We start from the raw sequence: 20,398 nt of genomic DNA, 5'->3' as shown, positions 1-20,398 counted from the left end.
CAGTATTTGTCACTTTTAAGAAGCCACCAAGGGCTAATGATATCAAATCAAGGATGTCTAAGATTTTAAACTCCTTCTGTCTTTGGAATGATACTGTTCCAGATGTATATGGTAGATCTCTGCATCATACCAATCAAATCTCACAAAACCATGACATTTTGTAAAACATGAGTCTATGTTCATAATTCTTGTTGTTTAAAGAAAAAAAGAATGCAAGTGAATCACCAATTTAATTCCTAAATTGCAACTTTTTTCAAAAGACTATAAAACAAGAATTAAGTAGATACCAAAACATGAACAAAAAATAAAAAGACAATAAACACAATGTATTTTGTATGTATTACATTACATTGATATAGCTGACATATTTATCCAAATCCACCTACAATAAGTACATTTAACCATGAAGATACCACCCACAAATCAGAATCATGTAAATACTGTATATAAAATGTATCAAATAAGCAAAACTGCTTAGAGTGCTACAGTTTAATAGAAAAGAATGATTATTATTATTATTATTATTATTATTTTCATCTTTTCATGGGCCAAGTATACAGTCTAAACAGGTGGGTTTTCTGTCTGCAACAGATGATGTGTAGGGTTTCTGCTGTCCTGATTTCAGTGGGGAGCTTGTTCCACCATTGTGGAGCCAGGACAGCAAACATTTGTGATTTTGTTGAGTTGTAGCTTGGCCCTCCTCCTACTAAGGGACTGGCAAGCCGTTTGGAAGTAGCAAAGCATAGTGGATGGGGTGTAGTGTTCACATTTACCTATTTAAAGACTTGAAAAAAGTTATGCAGTGCTCAGTGCTTCCCACTTTGATTATGTTCAATGGGATTTTTACAAAGGGCATGTCATGGTGTCTTTGATAAAACCCTGTGAATACTTGTCTGTCCAGTAGATGTTCACATCAGTGTTGATCAGAGAATTGTGCAATGAAGCTTACTATTTCAGACAAATCCCAACTTTAATGTCTGGGATCATTGTGCACCTCCGGAACAGTGTAGTCCCTGACATCTTTCATGTACTGAACCATGCAAGAATAAATAAGAATACCTTCTGCCTTAGGTATACCTTATGCTAAGTACCAAATTTAGCTTACTGAATGTCAGAATGTGGATATATTAACTCTAGTTTTATTGTTTTGATCATGAAAAAAAGGGGCAACATATCTGTTACTGTCTGTGGCATCTTGCAATTAGTTCACGGAGAGATTTAGGATCATTAACCTTTTGAGATTCAGTCTGCTGAAAAGATTGGCCATTTTGGCAAATGGTTGTGTTTTTTTTTTCCGTAAGTGGCTGAGAGTCTCTTTTATTGTCTGCATACATTAGGCAAACTTTACACCTTCTGAATGACCAAGTCATTATATTATACCTATTCAGAAAGTGTTATGATTCAGTATGTTGCAGTGCACACAGTGTGATACTTCTTTACTTGGAAAAAAAAGATCTTGCATACATGATGATGCCTTGTAGATCAAGCCTGACCCATCAATGGATCCATGACTATTAAAGTTAAATGCCTAAAGTAAAATGCACACCTGCACACAAAACCACAGCATTCAAATGACTGTACAACTACATTTAGCAGTAATATATATATATGTGTGTGTGTGTGTGTGTGTGTGTGTGTGTGTGTGTGTGTGTGTGTACAGTACCGTCTTAAAAATCTATTTAAAACCCAATTTAAAAGCTTAGATTTAACCTTAACAATGACAAAATAAATAATAAAATATTGAATTACATCAGAGAATTAAGTTAGTCATTGTATAGAATTCTGCCTTTGCTAAGAATAAATTAACATTTTGCTTGTCAATGCAATAATTAGAAATTGTGTCCATATTAGAACCCATGTGATAAAGATTTTTTTTGCATTTCAATAACTCTGATCCCAGCCAGGACACACAACTAACAAGTTGTTTTTTCACAACAAACCTTTAGATTGGATGCATAACATAATACAACCATATAGCATAATATAGAAAGAAATAACCCAGTATGTAAATGCTTTTATGTTGAGCTGCAGTAATGTGGCGTACAGTACATTAACTGCATAGCAGTAAACTCAGCTGGAGTCAGATGGTTGTAGCTTACTTAGATGACAATTTAATAATAAAAAGCAATTAACTCTGCCAACTTTCCACACTTGTCACTAGATTTAGCTTTTTTTCAGACAGCCCACCTGGTAAAAGGATTTCTTAAAAGCCACAAGCAGCAAATGTTACTACTCTTTTGGATTATCTGGGGAAAACAGTTAACTCCTAAGCTTTTGGCAATAGATTTGGTACCAAATGTTGAACCTGATCCACATGCATTCGCACCACTTGCTTGTCTCATCCAAATAGGTCTGATCACAATGCTTCCCCATACACAGCTGATCTTCCGTCTCTGTAGTGTGCACACAGGCTTACAGCTTAGGAACTGTGAGGCAGAGTGAGCCAGGGGAGAAATGAGAGAGGGCCTGCTGCTGAGCTCTGCCTCTATTTATTCTTGATCGGTTCAGCAATTGTATTCATATGCAAATGAGCGCATGACATCATCTAGTCTTGTTCGAGCAGTGAATACCTTCTTTCCTCGGATGATGGTTGGCAGTACTGAGTACATGCTTCAACTTTCCGTCAGCGTCTATGCAGGGCTGGGCAGTGGCTGTATTTAACTGTAAATATTACAAGTTTCAATGACCAAACAGGGACAATGCGAATTGCCTGATGTCACTGTAACACTAGTCTATATCCTTGACATTCCACTTCCGGGATTGCCGTTGGAAAATCCGCCGGATTTCACTCATTTAGGCTGGATGTTCATTGCCTTGGGCTTCCTTTGTGTTGACATTTTAAACTCTGGTCGATTTATGAGGACTATGGTTAACCTTTTGTCTGATCTCTGGTAAATCCAGACACCTAGCTAGACTATCTGAGTTTTCTGTTGCATGACTAAAACAACTTTTAAACGTACACATGTTCCACCAAAACAAGGTCCTTCCGAGCCTATTTTGCAGCGGCACCTGCAGCATGCTTTGGAGAAGGGTCTGGCAAAGCAAGACGTAACGTAAACAATTGCCTTTTGCTTCATTTTTGCACTGATGCAGTATTGTTCACATGAAGAAGTGGTATGACACCTCTGTTTAACATACAGCGCCATACAATGAAAATAAGCACTTCACTTTCTTGATGTTTTTCAATGCTGGCCTTTTAAGCACTGTAGTTTTGATAATGATATAATTGCTTGTGGTTACTAGGATAAGTACAAAACAACACATTAAACAATGTGGAGGGTTTATTTAAATTACATTAAAAGCCCTTTAGTGGATGGTCTACACAGCTGTTGATGCAGCACAGATGTTTTACCTTTATGTAGTTTCCGTTCCAGTATCAAATATATATATCCAAAACTCATTAAACGCTGTAAAGGAATTGTGTTTTTACCCCTATTATTTACAATTCTCTCTGAGCCACAGAGGAGCACTGTTAAACAGTCTTACACCATCCATCTCACTAATCATCCCCAACAAAGGGATGAAAGACATTGTGAATATTTAATCAAGAGTTTATCAGCCTGTTCTGACAGTAAACATAATTGAATGAATTACATTTTCTTTTTGTAGAGCAGCTTTTGTGAAGCAAGATTGCATAAAATGACCAGAACAATGCAAACAGACTGCCATATATGTAAAACATACTGGGTTGACCTTTTGTTGGAAATGAACAAAGAAGAGCTTGCATTTGACTGCAGTCTGTGTAGAAACAGCAGTTTTGGTTTGAAGGATGTAGGATATTATAGCTTAAATTTATTCAGGCGCATTATCAATAGTTATGCAGATTTTCTGAATGTAATGGTGTTACGGTGCATTGTGTTTCCAGTGAAAGAATGCTTAATGGACAGGCAGATTGATAGTAGGTGTACAACATTAACATAGCAACTTTAAAGTATGTTTTCATTTTTTTACAACCCATTTGTAGCACTCCAATATAGACTGTAAAGTTAGCAAGACAAAAGGCCACTGTTTAAATGCCCTGTGATGCCAAATTATTTCACAAAGGGGAATGTGCAGCGGAGAGGCTATGTCATTTTTCATTTGGGGAGGACAGGTTTGTTGTTGGCATTGTTTTTTTGATGTCGGCAAGTTTTCCTTTGGGGATGTTTGGGGCAAGACTATTACGAGTTTGAGAGTGGCAGACTCCAAATGCTCCCCCGGTCATTTGCCAGGGTGTATACATTATTGGTTGAATCCTTTGTGCTTAGCATTCACTGTTGGAGTTATTTTCATTCTCAAAGATCAACAAAAATGACACATAGCATTCTGCAGCGTTACATTTTGTTCCCTTGTCACAGGTGAACTCAGAATCCCAGGCAGATTTGATTATTTAAATTTATGCCACTTTTGTGGGTTCTTTTTTCTCTTCGGTCAAAGGAATAGGAGTAGTGTGTCAAGTATGGCTCTGACTTACTGGGAATATTCTTTTTATGACAGAGGATTTTGTGTCTAGAAACTCATGGGTTTTGATGTTCATGTCGATGTCTTTATGGACTTGTATTATTTCTGTTAAAAAAGCACTGAATATTTTTCTTCAGTAGGAGCCGTGCATGAACACTTTGCCATTACATCTGCAAATGTATCAGATGCAGTTTTCTGAATTTCTTTGTTGGATGCTGTTGAAATGTGAATGTCATGGTTGATCACAGAAGATAAAGGACCCAAAATACCTCACCTGTATGTTTATTTGGTGATTGGATAGAGTATTGTAGCGTGTCTTTTAATAATTCAGATCAATTCAATTTGCTTCTTGCCTAACTTATGTGTGATAAATGAATTCAAAATGCTCTCACTCCAACCAAAAAGCACTTGCACCAACAAAAGTGCACTGCAGTGATCAAAGATAAAATAGTTGGTGTTTTATAGTGAGACATTTGTTATTTTGTGAGATTATTAGTCCTGTACACTGTTTATACCTTACATTAATTTAGCAGACATAAAGCCAACAGAAGCCAAGATGTCCTGGCTATTATTCCCTGAAGGTCAAGCTCCAAAAAACACTGGATCCTACATTTACTATAATGCAACTCAATAGCAACTTTTGTTAGACCCTCGCTAAAGCTAAAGTCTACATAAAACACAGGACATCTAAAATATTAAAACCACTGTGTTGTGGGTAACCCATTAATAAATAATAAGTAATATGCTGCTGTCACTGTTACTTTTCACTCATAATACAATGAAACACGTTCATGTTTAAAAAAAAAATTATTATATAGTATTTAATAGTATATTTACTGACTATTGAATGGGGGAGGGGGGGCAGGGGATTAAGTACAGCAAAGGATTGTGGGATTTTCTGTGACAATACTGTATCGATACACAGATGCCAAATATTGATATTTTATGATACATGTTGGTCAGTTTATCTGCTTGACAATCCCATTTTGAAGTAATAAAATGAGATTGAAAGTGAGATGAACAAACAGACATTTATTTCTTTAGATAAATCAGATGTTGACAAAGATTCCTTTGGGGACATCATTTGAAGTTGAAAAAAATTTGAAGTTGAAAAAAGGTAATAAATTGCAAAATGTTTCAAAATATCTCAATAAAGTATCGTGATAATATCGTATCTTTGGGCCTCTGGTGATTTCCAACCCTACTATTTTTTTTTAACAATGTTTTTATTGATTTTTCATTGCAATTACAACTTTTAACAAGCCTCCCACCCTTACCATTGAATATTGTTTTGATGTAAAAATGCACCTGTGAGTGTAAAATGTTGCCTAGCAACAGCTGCTGTAAGAGGAGGAAACCGACTGGTGCTGTAGAAAGAAGTTTTAAAGTAGTAGCAAATTTCCTATTCCTATCTTGCACTCAGCACAATTGCCTTTGTACACCGACGCATGTATCATTCCTATTTTGCACCCGACGCACAGCAGACTTCCCTCCACAGACGCACGTCGGTAAATTACGGAATGTATTTGCGCTCCCGGGGGCGGTTCAGCGAAAAGAGGAGGCGTGTTCCGGCGCAAACGTTCCCTGGTGCTATTTTGCAGTTTCAGAAAACAATTCTGCCACAGACCAGGAAAAACCTGGTCTAAAGTCAGTGGCGCGTTATTCAGATGCTATTTTAAGGGCGCATGCTTGGCCATAATGTAGTGTGTGCACAACGCGCATACACTTTGCTTCTCTCATCTACACGGACGCAGCAGTTCCCATTTTTGCAAATCATACATAATTACAAGGAAAATATTACTGAAAATGCGCTTCAGGTGTTTGGATAGGTCAGGAGGTACAGTCCTCAAAAAGTTGCAGCATTCTTTGTGGCTTGCTGAAATGAATCATGGATGTGTTGATGACATAAATGAGGAAATATTAGAGGACTTAAGGAGACATGATGTTGAACTACGGCGGGATTGGACACTCTAGCGGGATTTGGTCCGGGAGTGGCAATGTGCTCCTGGTGGAGCGGGTGGACGGAGATGGAGTGGGGGGAAGAGGAAGGGACACAACAGGAGCAGGTGGTGCGTTTGGAGGTACGCTCCATGGCTGCAGCAATCCTCTCCAGACTGTGGAGATGCGCCCGAGAGGCCGCAGCAACATCGCCACCCGGCCAAGACGGGCATTTATTACTTTGCCGCATCACGGACAGCTCCCGCTGGCGTGTGGCAGGCAAATCCGCCGTCATAATAGCAATCCGCCATGGAACAAGCGCGCCTGCTCTTAAAGGGAATGTGAGATGACGCTCTGATTGGTTTATTGCACGTTACGCCCAAACCACACCTAGCTACTTCAGACCAACCCATTTTAGATTTGCGAGATCCGCCCACAAAGCTACTTGCGTTTCACATTTGATACTTGCGTTTCAGATTGTTAAAATAGGGCTCTTTGAGTTCATGTTCTGTTCTGGTCAGAAACAACTGTTTGCCTCCTGTCACCTTGACCGATAACTTGCTTGCTAATAAAGAATTAAGAGGGCCGTTTAGTGTCCATCTATCCACTCTTCATTTTGGTACATATATGACCATGTGCATAGGCTTATTGGTAACTCAAAAATAAAATAATCGCTGATGTAATTATTGTATATCGGAGTAATGTGTAAAGTAATCCCTTTGCAAAAGCAATTGGTAAACAGCCATCGATTACTTTTTCTGAACTACACAATAACAGCGGACAGAACTCATCCTCTCGTCCCATCCCACTTTCCCACTGGGTTTTAATAGCTGGAAGAGTAATGAGGAAACAACATTTATTTTGAGGAAGTGCCATGCCATATGTGCAACTGGGTGAAAAGTGAGTTCTTAATAGTGAGCATTTTTGTTTTTAATTCCACATCCTCTTGACACAATGCCAAATCTGAGGTAGCCCATGTTTTTCAATCACACAGCATTCAGTGTTGTATCGACAAGTAGTCGCATAGAAGATGAATTGAAGAAGCAACGAGCAGCTCTGCCTGCTCACTTGGAATTTCTTTTGTGAAGCCACAATGCCAAGCAGCTTGCTGTGTGCTGTCTAATTGTATTGCTGGCGATATAATGATAGAACACAGGCTACCCAAATTAATTGAGGCTTGCCAGTCACAGCACAAATTATGCAGCAAATGCTGCAGTGCTGCGTGTGAGAAAGTCACTGCACCAGAGACAGAGCAGGCATTATAGTCAATGTAGGTGTAGTATGGTCTGATACAATGCTTGTTGCAACTAAGGAAAAACCAACAAACCGATCCCGTCTGACATCTTGTGTAGTTGACTGTGGTGTCATAATAATGCATGATTATAAATAATGTTTTTTTTCTCTCTCTCTCTTTTCGGTCATATCTGATGTATAAGTCTACTTCATGTTGTACTAAAAAGAATATCAAAGTAACAGGTGGTACTCATCGTCCATATGTAATCTGTGTGACCCATTTAGCAGGTAGGAAACACTACAGTCTCCAGCTGCAGAGCTAATAGACTCTTGACTCTAAATCACTAAATTACTTTAAATTACTAAATTCACCACAAATGTGTTCCATATTACCATTTGATTTTTGTAAGAATCTGAAATATTAGAACACTAAGTCATTTAAAAAAGAATTGCATCTTGCCTATCAGCCAGGGAAAACTGTTGCAAGGGCACCAGCGCAGTGTATGATGTTTTACTGCCATCTGTTGCCAATACTTTTAGATGTTTTATGCAATAGTAATATTTTAATGATGATCCTGCCTCATTATTAATTTTCTGCAGGGGACTGTGAAGGAGGCTCGTTCAAATATTGTAGGATTGCAAAGACAAACACCTACCATACGGTTTAACAAATACCTCCGTGCAAAGGTGCTGTGCTGAAAATATTTGCAAGATCCCTTAACATTGCAGGTAATATTTCAGTGGTGATCCTCAGGAAAGTTTCAGTAATGCATTTGCACTGAATTAGTCACACCAGACACGGTCTAAATGAGGATGTTAGAAATGACAAATCACTTATGATTAGAGCATTAGCCAGATGAAGAAATACATAAATGATGATCGAGTAAGTAAAAATGATCACAGCTATATTGTGGTTGTGTGTTTGGAGAGAATGAAATATTCATTTGTTTTTTGTTTGTTTACCTCAAGTTGGGAATGTGCTAGTGTTGGTCCTTTGAGACCCCAGCACTGAATGGAGCAAAGGGAGACCAATAAGAAATTACATAGTGTTTCATCTCTGCGTTAGACAAACCCCGGCCTCTTTTTCTTCACTCCCATTTGTTTGTCTGTGTAATATAATCCATTTGTGTTTGTATGTCTGTCTGTGTGTGTGTGTGTGTGTGTGTGTGTGTGTGTGTGTGTGTGTGTATGGTGATGTGGCGCTATGGGGCATATTCCTAGCTATCTAGCTACTAGACCAAGAAAAGTAGTCATAGTCATCTTTATAAATAGTCATCTTTGCCTTAGAGCAAGACAAATGTAAATTAACCTGGTGGAGCATTCAATGTGCTTACGAGAGCTCATCAAGTAACATCATCCTGTTTGCTTAAGTGAGCATGCTCTCTGTGTCTCATAGGGACAGTGTTCGCAGCATTAGCAGGCCAAATAAAAAGCTACTATAGTAAGCACCACAATATGCCTCAAATGCCCTCAGCAAGAGGGAGTTTTATTAGCAATGTTGTGATGATTCATACCTCACCAACAGTCTGTACACAATTACATGGATTGCAGTATTGGATCATTTCAGTCTTTTCATTAGGATCTTGTTATTCTTGTGACTTTGTGATAAACAGTGGGGGGGATGTAGTTTTCTGAAACCACTCACTGAGAATGAGAGAATGACCTCAGAAACACAACACCAAGTTGGTGATGAACGTCTTCTCTAGGTTGCATTTGGTGTTTACCATCTTAAATGTGCCTTAATTTATCAATGTGTGTGTATACAAAACAGCTCTTGTGATTCCCATACCTTTAATTAGTCCTGCCTAAAGTTGCTTGCATGCAATTGCCTCAGGGAGGCGTCCTGGAAGGCTGTTTGAAATTAGCAGGAGGGTGATTGCCCTGATAGTTTCCATCTGGCCATTAAAGCAGACATTTTAGGTTGTTTTTTTTCCCCTCATCAACAGTGGCAAATTTTTTTGCAGTAACCAGATTTGCAGATAAGAGTGTTATATGTTCACAGAAAAACAGTGATGAACCGATACAACAAAAGCCCACCGTGTAGATTACCCCCTCACAGAATTGTGTTTACACATATGGCACAGAGTGCACAACCATTTGCATAATGTACAGCCCTGTAAAGAGGCTGCTATTGTATATTGCCGGTGTAAAGCCAATGATGAATTGGAGAGAGGCAATCACTTGACTTTGCCAAAGCTGGAGTATGACACAAGTAGACCAGCTACTTAACATTATGGCTGCAACATTAATGACTAGTGCAATTGTATATTTCCCCAGAGAGACACAGAGGGTCAAATGATAAAATTGTCTTCCTACTCATTAGGTTTATAATGTATATCTAGTTTGTGCCCTCATTTTTATCATTAATTAATCCTGAATGACATAATGAGCATTTTCACTCGTGATAATGTTTTTGCTGGTTGATTTGTGTCCTTAGTATTATTGCTATTGTTATAAATGTTTGACATAGTAATGCATATCATGTGTTAGTGCTTGATCCTGTAAATTTAACTGGTTCTGACTGGTCCAAATCTATGGTCTGTCAGTAGTGTATTTACAAGCATGATTATGTGAATTTCATATCTGCTGAGGAACACAACAACTTAAGGTATATCACCACAGCACTGAGAAGAAACCTATTTCTGGACTTATTATCTAAATCCAGCAGTGGAAGCCATTCTCTATTTGTGTTGTCTCTCCTGGATTTTGGGGCGGTGGCGTGAGACACAAACGCACCATTGATTCCAACCCTATCCACCAGTGCATAAAGTTTCCCAGAAAATAGTGTGTAATGTATACGTAGTCATCCATTTTTATAGTATAGTCTCAGTGGTCACATTAGCAGCTTCATTGCTGTGACTGCTCTGTCGCTCTCTCCATCAAAATATTGTTCAGGCTTTGCTGGATTTATTATTACAAACCCTAGTCTCCCTCTGTTCTCTCTCAACAGATACAACCTGCCTGTTGGCAAACAAGGAGGGTTGTGTATGATTGAAATAGCTGCAGATAATGGCACAGCTCAGCATCTCGAGGAAGACGTGTCACACCCCGTGTCAGAGGTAACCTGACCTGCCTGCATTCAAATCAACCCTTTGTCACAATCATTTTATTACATTTGCATTTTGAACCCATAATCATTGTATCCCCTTCCTTTTACAGGACAGTTTACCTTACACATATTAACATGCTAATTTAACAGTAATATAATTTATCATGGATGACTTCAGCATCCATGAGTAAACAATCAAGGAAATACATCAGATCAAATGTTTTCACAGAGAACCACAGCTGTTTTCATGAATGTTAAATAATATTAAAACTGTATGTAGACACATCAAAGTTATGTTTTTCCCCCTCCTTATTCTGGGAAATATATGTATCACTCTATTCACTTATTTAGCACATTATTGTCTAACTTATGTGGAATCAAGTGAATTTGAGGTTCTACCAACTTTTGCAATATATTTTGTTCTTTTTAGTGTAAATGAAGTGGGTGTTAATACAGCCCTGCGGTGGGTGGTGTTGCTTTAGGTACTTGTGAGACATGAAATAATCATGAAAATAACATTTAAAGTATCCAGGAATTACAGCTTGAGTAATAGATCTATGAGTTTGAAGGCTTAGCAAAACAATGCACAGCAGTTTATGATGTTACAAGGAAGGATTTTACTTCTCTGGAAAGTTGTATCTTCTCTAAATATCATTTGTGTTATTTTGTATTGGTTGACTTCTATAAGCTAAAACACCTGCAGTAGCTGCTGCATGTAGATATCCAGGTAAATCATATATTGTATGATCATTTATTTTTGCTTAATCACTTACAGGACTCATGACAGAAACATCATGAGTACATTAAGTGTATGTTATCAAAAGCCAGCCAAGCACACTGTTTTTAAAAAAAACATCAGTTGCTTTATGAATAAAGAACAGGAGCTTCCATTAAAAACATGTGCACCTGTAACATTATTTATCAAGAATATCACACTTGGAAAATAATATCCTTAATGGCAGGCATGTAAGTAGCACTAAGCTAGTTCTTACTTGTTAATCACAGACCGGTCTTTTCACTCTGGCTCATTAATTTGATTAACAACACCTATATTTGTTATTAAATTAATAATTTGTGTTTTTTACTTTGGAAGACTCAGGAGAGGGGCTCAACCTTCCCACAGGCTCCACATGCCTCCCCCTCATCCAATGTGATTTATGGTCTTCTAATTTGAGATGCCAAGATGCTTCTTTTCTTTTCCTTCTTTGTTGTTAATAACACATTCATTACACAAGGATCTGTGAACAAGCTAGTGGATATTACATGTTGTCGTAAAATTTTTTTTATAATATTATTATATAATGTATGCTGTGATTTATAGTTATACTGGTTGCATGGTATTTTATTTTAGTTGTTGCTCAACACCAGTCAAATTAAATAAAATGAGATTTGATTGAGCTAATTTCATTAAAATTATATAAAGCAGAAAACACATGTTTGAAACAACAATAAAAGAAGCTACTAGCAGTTATTTAGGGTTATCGAGGGTGCTGTAAACTTGACATTGTGAACCGAGAAAGGAACTTCCAATGGGTTAAAAGCAATGCTCTATACATGGCCCTGCTCTAGATCTTAGAGAGATCATGAAGTTGCAACTTGGCAATTTAGACTGGAAGCCAACATGCAGCAGGGAGAGGAGATCATAATATTTTTAAATTCTGTCATAAATCTCACAGATTGCAAGTGGAAGGGTTCAAGACCTGGAATATGAAGATATTGATTATGTTGCTTTGAAATTTTTACTGCTAGATCTTTAACTAAGGTCAAGTCGTGTTTATAAAGAAGGCTTTTAGTGCTCAATTGCAATTAACTGAACAACATTTTTTGCCTGGTGACGCTATGTTTTTAAGTGTGACCAAGTTACTCACATACACTGGCACCACATGTGCATAATACCACTACCTAGAAATACAATAATGAAATGGAGGCCACATTGACTTGTCTTGCCATCAAATTGAATTCAAAACGTAGCATGCAGCGCTCATGAACTCAGTGCTGCTAGTCCACTTACAAAGTCATAAATATTACATCGGTCTGTTGAATGGACTCTTCTCATAAACATGGTAAACACATTTGAAGGCACCATAAAGTCATTCCATATCAGCTCTTCATCGTCATGCAGCTCCAGTGGCGCATAGCTAGTTGTATCACACAAAATATGGTTAACCTCATTGTAAAAGTATCCAGCCACAGCTGCATATTTTATTTGAATCTTCAGCTTTGTTAAATAGTTTTAGGGCTCTTAACATTGTGTCGAGATTACATAAACATTCCTATGGACCCCTGTCATCCGTGTGTTTTTATAGGCTTTCAAATATACAGCAGTAATGTTGATGATCTGAGCCTTGAAGACCCACATAAGTAAGATTGATTATTTCTGACATACAGCCTCCCATAACTACACAATAATTTCTGTCAGATACAGAACCTATTAAATAAATGACATGAAAGGCCTGCATTGTTTAAGTAAGGTATTACATGTAATGACCCTTTGTATGAAAAGCAGTTATTATATCTGCCATGACTAGATTTTAAATAATAGCCATGTAAAGAAGGTCAAACAAGGATAGTGAGTACAGTCATCGTCAGTTTTGTTAGTTCTTCTAAATGGGTGGAAAATGTTGGACAAGATTTTCAAATGTATCCACATTATTTTGGACATGACACAGCTAAAGTTTGAAGTACTTTTAGGTCTTGTTCTGGAATGAAGTGAGTCATATGAACAGGAAAGGGTCTTTGTTTCTACTGAACACAATTTTGAAATTGTTCAAGTAATAGTGGCAGGGGCGCCTGGTTAGCTCACCTGGTTGAGCGTGCTCCCCATGTACAGAGGCTCATTCCTTGCTGCAGCGGCCACAGGTTTGATTCTGACCTGCGGCCCTTTGCTGCATGTCATTCCCCCTCTCTCTACCCCCTTTCCTGTCTTCAGCTCTCCTATCTAATAAAGGCCTAAAAAGCCCAAACAAATATATTTAAAGAATAAAAAAAGTAATAGTGGCTGGGTCAGTACTTGTGATCTTATTACAATAGAAATTAGTGTAATGATAAACTGCAAAATCTAAAGGGAAGACATTGATTCTATTTACTATAAAAATCACTTTGACTTAGGGGAGTTTTATTTTGAAATCCACTGACACCATGTTACATAATATGCAAGAATGTGTAATGAAGCTGTGATAAATGTTGATTTGTCTTTCATGAATTAATCATCATACATGGTGTGATTTGGAACCTGTTATGTAAACCTTCTAAATAGAAATTAGTATTTAATATACATTTGAACATCCAGAGGTCATGGCTGGGAATGAAATATATGTAATTTAGTGCTAATAGGAGACCGTCTTGTGCTGCATTTCTTTTTGTGCAGAGCAGAGACAATTATGCCTTACTTGTTAAATTGACCGTTATGGTACGATAAGCTGCAAGTTCACAGAATGTATCTACATTAATTCTACCCAATTATCTTGCACATCAAAGAAAGCTTGCAGCAATGTATAGATATTCTACCTCTCTCATCGTATCAATATGTGTATTATCATATGATGTCAGCAGGAGTGAAAACATAAATGATTATAACTTCAGTTTCTTGTCTAGGTCATGCCAAACCCACATTAAGCTGGAGAGTAGCAGACGCTTTCATGTTGATCTTTATATATAGTAAGGTCCTTTTAATGTAATAATAATGTTAATATTTTTACACATGCTGATATGGAGAGCCTGTTTTCAGCTGCACAGCTCGTATTTAAAGGGAGACATATTTTGTAAGATTAAGTGTGATTTACTAAACGATAACACTGATCACTGGCTTTCCACCATTTTTTGCAGGGAACCTATGGACCCATATTTCTTGGGGATGTTTCGTCCCACTGGGAGATGCATGACAGGCGTGCAAAGGGAGCGAGGAGATTCATTGGATGTATTGGGGAACTTCAGGTCAACTTTAAGGAGATTTACCTGGTGGGTGAGGCAGTGAGAGGAAGAAACATCAGGAATTGTGACCCCCCTGTCTGCCAGCACCTTCCCTGTCGTAACGGAGGAACTTGTGTCAGGTACAAGGTCACCTTTTACACTAATGAAAAATTACTAAACCACCTTTGAACTTAAAAGCCATTAAGGATATAAAATACACCTTCTATAATGCATTTTCCTTCCGTAATAATGATGCATAATATGCAAGAAATTACCCCAGAAATGAGGTGAACTGCAGCTAAGTCAAACTAGTGTTACATACATGCATATGCTAAAAAAAGAAAGGAGTGTTTACTCACTATGCTATAAACAACAAAGGTCATAAAAAAAGTGGCATATTGTTGCAGCATTAGCCCATGTGTCTCAGTATGAAGCCAAAGTGTTTCCGTGTATTCCAGTTTAAATTGTTTTCCCAATGACTAAAAACATGAATGGAGCTGTGGGAGCTTTGAACACACCGTAACCCAGTCAACCAGCTAGTGAAATTACAGTTTTGGCAACAGCTCCTCTTTCCAGCTATTTTTTAATGCAGAATTGTTCAGTTATCAGTCAAGCTTATCTTATCTACATTGGACTAATTTTAATGTAGGCCTACTGTGCACTGTCAAGTATTGGACTGGGAAAGTCGAGTTGTTAATTGCATAAAATGGTGAAAATGTAATACAGATACAGTGCCTTGCGAAAGTATTCGGCCCCCTTGAACGTTTCGACCTTTTGCCACATTTCAGGCCTCAAACATAAAGATATAAAACTGTAATTTTTTGTGAAGAAACAACAACAAGTGGGTCCCAATTATGAAGTGGAACGAAATTCATTGGCTATTTCAAACTTTTTTAACAAATAAAAAACTGAAAAAGTGGGCGTGCAAAATTATTCAGCCCCTTTACTTTCAGTGCAGCAAACTCTCTCCAGAAGTTCAGTGAGGATCTCTGAAATGATCCAATGTTGACCTAAATGACTAATGATGATAAATAGAATCCAGCTGTGTGTAATCAAGTCTCCGTATAAATGCACCTGCTCTGTGATAGTCTCAGAGGTCCGTGTAAAGCGCAGAGAGCATCATGAAGAACAAGGAACACACCAGGCAGGTCCGAGATACTGTTGTGGAGAAGTTTAAAGCCGGATTTGGATACAAAAAGATTTCCCAAGCTTTAAACATCCCAAGGAGCACTGTGCAAGCGAAAATATTGAAATGGAAGGAGTATCAGACCACTACAAATCTACGGAAACCCGGCCGTCCCTCTAAACTTTCAGCTCATACAATGAGAAGACTGATCAGAGATGCAGCCAAGAGGCCCATGATCACTCTGGATGAACTGCAGAGATCTACAGCTGAGGTGGGAGACTCTGTCCATAGGACAACAATCAGTCGTATACTGCACCAATCATCGCCTTTATGGAAGAGTGGCAAGAAGAAGGCCATTTCAAAGATATCCATAAAAAGTGTTGTTTAAAGTTTGCCGAAAGCCACCTGGGAGACACACCAAACATGTGGAAGAAGGTGCTGTGGTCAGATGAAACCAAAATCGAACTTTTTGGCAACAATGCAAAACGTTATGTTTGGCGTAAAAGCAACACAGCTCATCACCCTGAACACACCATCCCCACTGTCAAACATGGTGGTGGCAGCATCATGGTTTGGGCCTGCTTTTCTTCAGCAGGGACAGGGAAGATGGTTAAAATTGATGGGAAGATGGATGGAGCCAAATACACGACCATTCTGGAAGAAAACCTGATGGAGTCTGCAAAAGACCTGAGACTGGGACGGAGATTTGTCTTCCAACAAGACAATGATCCAAAACATAAAGCAAAATCTACAATGGAATGGTTCACAAATAAACATATCCAGGTGTTAGAATGGCCAAGTCAAAGTCCAGACCTGAATCCAATCGAGAATCTGTGGAAAGAACTGAAAACTGCTGTTCACAAAGCGCCCTCCATCCAACCTCACTGCGCTCGAGCTGTTTTGCAAGGAGGAATGGGCAAAATTGTCAGTTTCTCGATGTGCAAAACTGATAGAGACATACACCCCAGCGCCTTACAGCTGTAATCGCAGCAAAAGGTGGCGCTACAAAGTATTAACTTAAGGGGGTGAAATAATTTGCGCAGCATATTTCAGTTTTTTATTTGTTTAAAAGGTTTGAAATATCCAATAAATTTCGTTCCACTTCATGATTGTGTCCTACTTGTTGTTGATTCTTCACAAAAAATTACAGTTTTACATCTTTATGTTTGAGGCCTGAAATGTGGCAAAAGGTCGAAAAGTTCAAGGGGGCCGAATACTTTCGCAAGGCACTGTAAATACTGTAACTAAATTGCCAAAATATCCTACAGCAGTTACTTATTTGGCTGAAGAGAAGATGGCCTAATGTAAAACACATTAACAATGGCTCACCCACATGGCTACTTGTTTGGGAAAACTGCTGAAGAGCCTGACATTTCCTTTAGAAGTTAGTGGAGAGCAAAAACAGAGCTAATACTACAGAAGAGTGAACATTGGACTTGCGTTCCTTAGGTGGACGCAACAAATGAATGCTACTGTTGTTACATGTCTGCTGGATTTTTAAGTAAGCAACTGATTGCTGACACAAAAAGATAATTACAGCAATTATTTCCGCTTTTTAGCCCTTAAGCGGTAAAAAAATCCATTGTTTTAAATTAAATTCATTTTAGATTGTTTGTTGACATATTTAACATTAAATATTCTTGTTCATATCACATATTACATTGGAAGTTAAATTATTATTATTATATTATTATTGTAGTCTTTCATTCCTTTAATGATTATACCCAGAAATATGTAATAATGTATGGTCAGTTACTTAAATTTTCAAAACGCCTACTAAAATAATAGTAAGAGAGATTATTGACAGTTATTGAGTTCCTGTCTGAGTAAGTTGGTAATGTCCTGTTCCTTCCTTCTTCTTTCTAAAAAAAAAAAAAAAAACTACAGTATTTTCCTTGTTAAGGCAATCCCTGGGTGAAACATAGTCCCTTGTGATAGGCCAAATATGTGAGGATCCGTTTTCCCTTCATCTTCATCTAGTACAGCTCATCAGACTGCCATCACACCCCACTTACCAGCAATTCTGCCTGTCTTTTTAAGTATGCATTAACTACATATGATGCTCTTTCACCTGAGGTAATCCAGAAAATAGCTGCTTTAAATGTCTTCTTCATTGTGTTATGACACTGTCAATTAACAGTTACTTTTATTAAACAGGAAATGAAAAGAGGCACCATTAATATTGGAATATGAATGGCTCTAAGAATACCATTAAGAGCTGGTGGCATTGTGCTCACATTGGCTTGTCATGCTGCGAAAGAGTGCACCTTGCAATTATCTGTGTGATGAATAAGCGTTAATGCAGTATCCTCTTGAACCTCACAGCATGCAGGGGGCATCAGGAGTGCACAGAGCTCTCTTCATTCTGTTAGTTGCCCTGGAATGCACTGCCACAATGTAATAGGAGGACAAAGGATTTTGATTGTCGCTTCAGTTGGGGTGATATTGGTGCTCTCCCCTTTTTCATGTGGTCCTCTGTTCAGTTAGGCATGTAGAAATATCAGTATTAAACCTAAGAGCATAATAGCTTGTGGTTGACGGGTGATACATATACTGTATAATAGGTATTTAAGGAACATCAATGTGAAAAGCCGGGCAATGTGCTGCATTTAACTCCATGCCTTCTCTTTTCTGGTGTTGTCCTTAAAAAGATCTGTGATGTCGTATTATGTTTTTCAACCTCCAAGATGAATCTCTCGTTGTCCGTGGTGTTCTAAAGGAGACATAAACGATATTGGGGGGGGGGTATTTTTGGTAAATTGACTGGATAGTCTCACTGTTTCACTTCCTGCCCGGTTGTCCGAACAATCTGCGGCTCGCGTGAAAATAGACCTGCCGCGTATCTTTAGCGGAGCAGAGAGCCCTCACGCACGCTTCTGGGATGCGCCGTGGCGCGGCTGGTGGATTGTCAAGCATTGACTTGAATGGCAGGCAATCGCGGCCCCCACGATTGCTCGCGGCGCCTCCGGAACGCAGCGCAGACCCAAGAAAAGAGTATTGCTTCAGATGAAAGTGGACACCTGTATTTATACAGTCAGACAGTTAGTTATGAAATGCAACATGTCATTATCTCCAAATTAGACAATTAGAGAAAAATATATACAACTGCACAATCCCTGTACAACCGGCGTACAGATGTACCTGTGACCAGTTGTGGTAGGTGCGGTGTGAAGAGACTTGCACCTGTGTTGAGTTGTTTTGTGCTTTTGTAATAGGCATGTATAGTGGGCTCAGTGTGGGAGAAGGTGGCAGCACTCTGCAGGGTGTCTACGGTTACTGTATGGATGGAGGCTAGGAATGGAGAACATCTATAATGCACCTAGCGATGTTTAGTTTCTTGTTAATTTATATGTTGTATTAAAAGTTGAAGACCTTGTCTGATACATAAACCAACTTAGGATTTTTAACAGTTAATAACACACTAAGATGTGCTTGATACAGTATGTATTATATTCACATTTTTAATTAGATAGATTAATGAGCAATAATAAATTGACAAACAGCATTTTTCATAAACAAGCATTCATTTTTTTTTTGGTCTCTACCAATTCCTGATAAAAATCTGCTAAATGCTTGACTATGTTCACTAACTAGTCATTCATTTTGTCGATCTGCTGTTTTAAGATAAGAGATAAGAAGATAGTGTATAGTTGATGAGAATGGTGAGAGTGACCCAAAAGATTACATTTACAGGCCATTAAACAAAACAATTAGCTTAAAGACCAAAACGCTGAAGGGAACTGCAGAGTTTGGCATTTCTCTGTGGGTTCGTCACTATGATTGACACCTTTCACACACACATAGTCCTGATTCATTGTTAATGTAAAAATGTTGATTATAGCTGCTTTAAAGTTTTCAGAGTGTGACCTCTTTTTATCTTCTTATTGAAGTAAAAAAATGAACACATTGACACACAGATCACATAAATAGATCCACAGTTTTACTGAGTAGAGCAGCCTTTCTCAACCAGGGTGCCATAGCACCCTGTGGTGCCGTCTGGCTTTGTCTGGGGTGCCTCTAAATCAGAACATGTGATCAGAGCAGGGAATATTTCGGATGAAGTGCAGAGCAGATTTTTTAAAAGTTGGAGTGTTACCTTATCTCCCGCACCATCTCGCTCCAATTTCGCTCCGGTCCCCCCTCCCACACCACAAGTTTACAGCATGCCTGAGCCTGTCTCTGTGTTACTGCAGCGGCAGCCTACAGATGAATGGCACCCGCCCTCCCTCCCTCCAAGCCACTAGTGCACATTAACCCGGGAGCACCGGGCACTGGCGGCATGGAGGGAGGGTGCCGTTCATCTGATAAATACAAGGCAGTAATAATAAAAACAATTTTAAGATAAAAAAAAAACAACAACCATAAAACAGATATGAGAAATATAGAATAAATATCAAATAATAGTAAATAGTAAAAAGGTTAAGAAACACTTGAGTATAGGATGGATATATGCTCTCTCTCACGCTCTCTCTCTCTATATATATATATATATATATATATATATATATATATATATATATATATATATACACACACACACAACAATACACAACTATACACACGAATACGAACAATAATAATAATAATAATAATAATAATAATAATAATAATATACCTCTTGCTATGTATGTATGTATGTGTGCGCGTGTGTGTGTTTGTGTGTGTAGTAGTCCAGTGTAAGTAGTAAAAAGTGAAACCAAATG

General features: G+C 38.2%; 1 protein-coding gene across 3 annotated transcripts in view; it reads left to right on the top strand.

Annotated features, from left to right (window-relative positions):
- Positions 1-20,398, top strand: part of eys (eyes shut homolog) — a 182,907-nt gene that overhangs the window by 138,507 nt on the left and 24,002 nt on the right. For all 3 annotated transcript variants that reach the window (XM_039783198.1, XM_039783197.1, XM_039783196.1), the window contains 2 exons: positions 10,562-10,670; positions 14,486-14,709. In XM_039783198.1, coding sequence (XP_039639132.1) covers positions 10,562-10,670; positions 14,486-14,709 — 333 coding nt within the window. The remainder of the gene's footprint in view (positions 1-10,561; positions 10,671-14,485; positions 14,710-20,398) is intronic.

This window comes from Perca fluviatilis, chromosome 19 (genome assembly GCF_010015445.1).
Source record: "Perca fluviatilis chromosome 19, GENO_Pfluv_1.0, whole genome shotgun sequence".
NCBI lineage: Eukaryota > Metazoa > Chordata > Actinopteri > Perciformes > Percidae > Perca > Perca fluviatilis.
The sequence above is the reverse complement of the archived record's forward strand: the minus strand, read 5'-3'. Positions and strand labels throughout refer to the sequence as shown.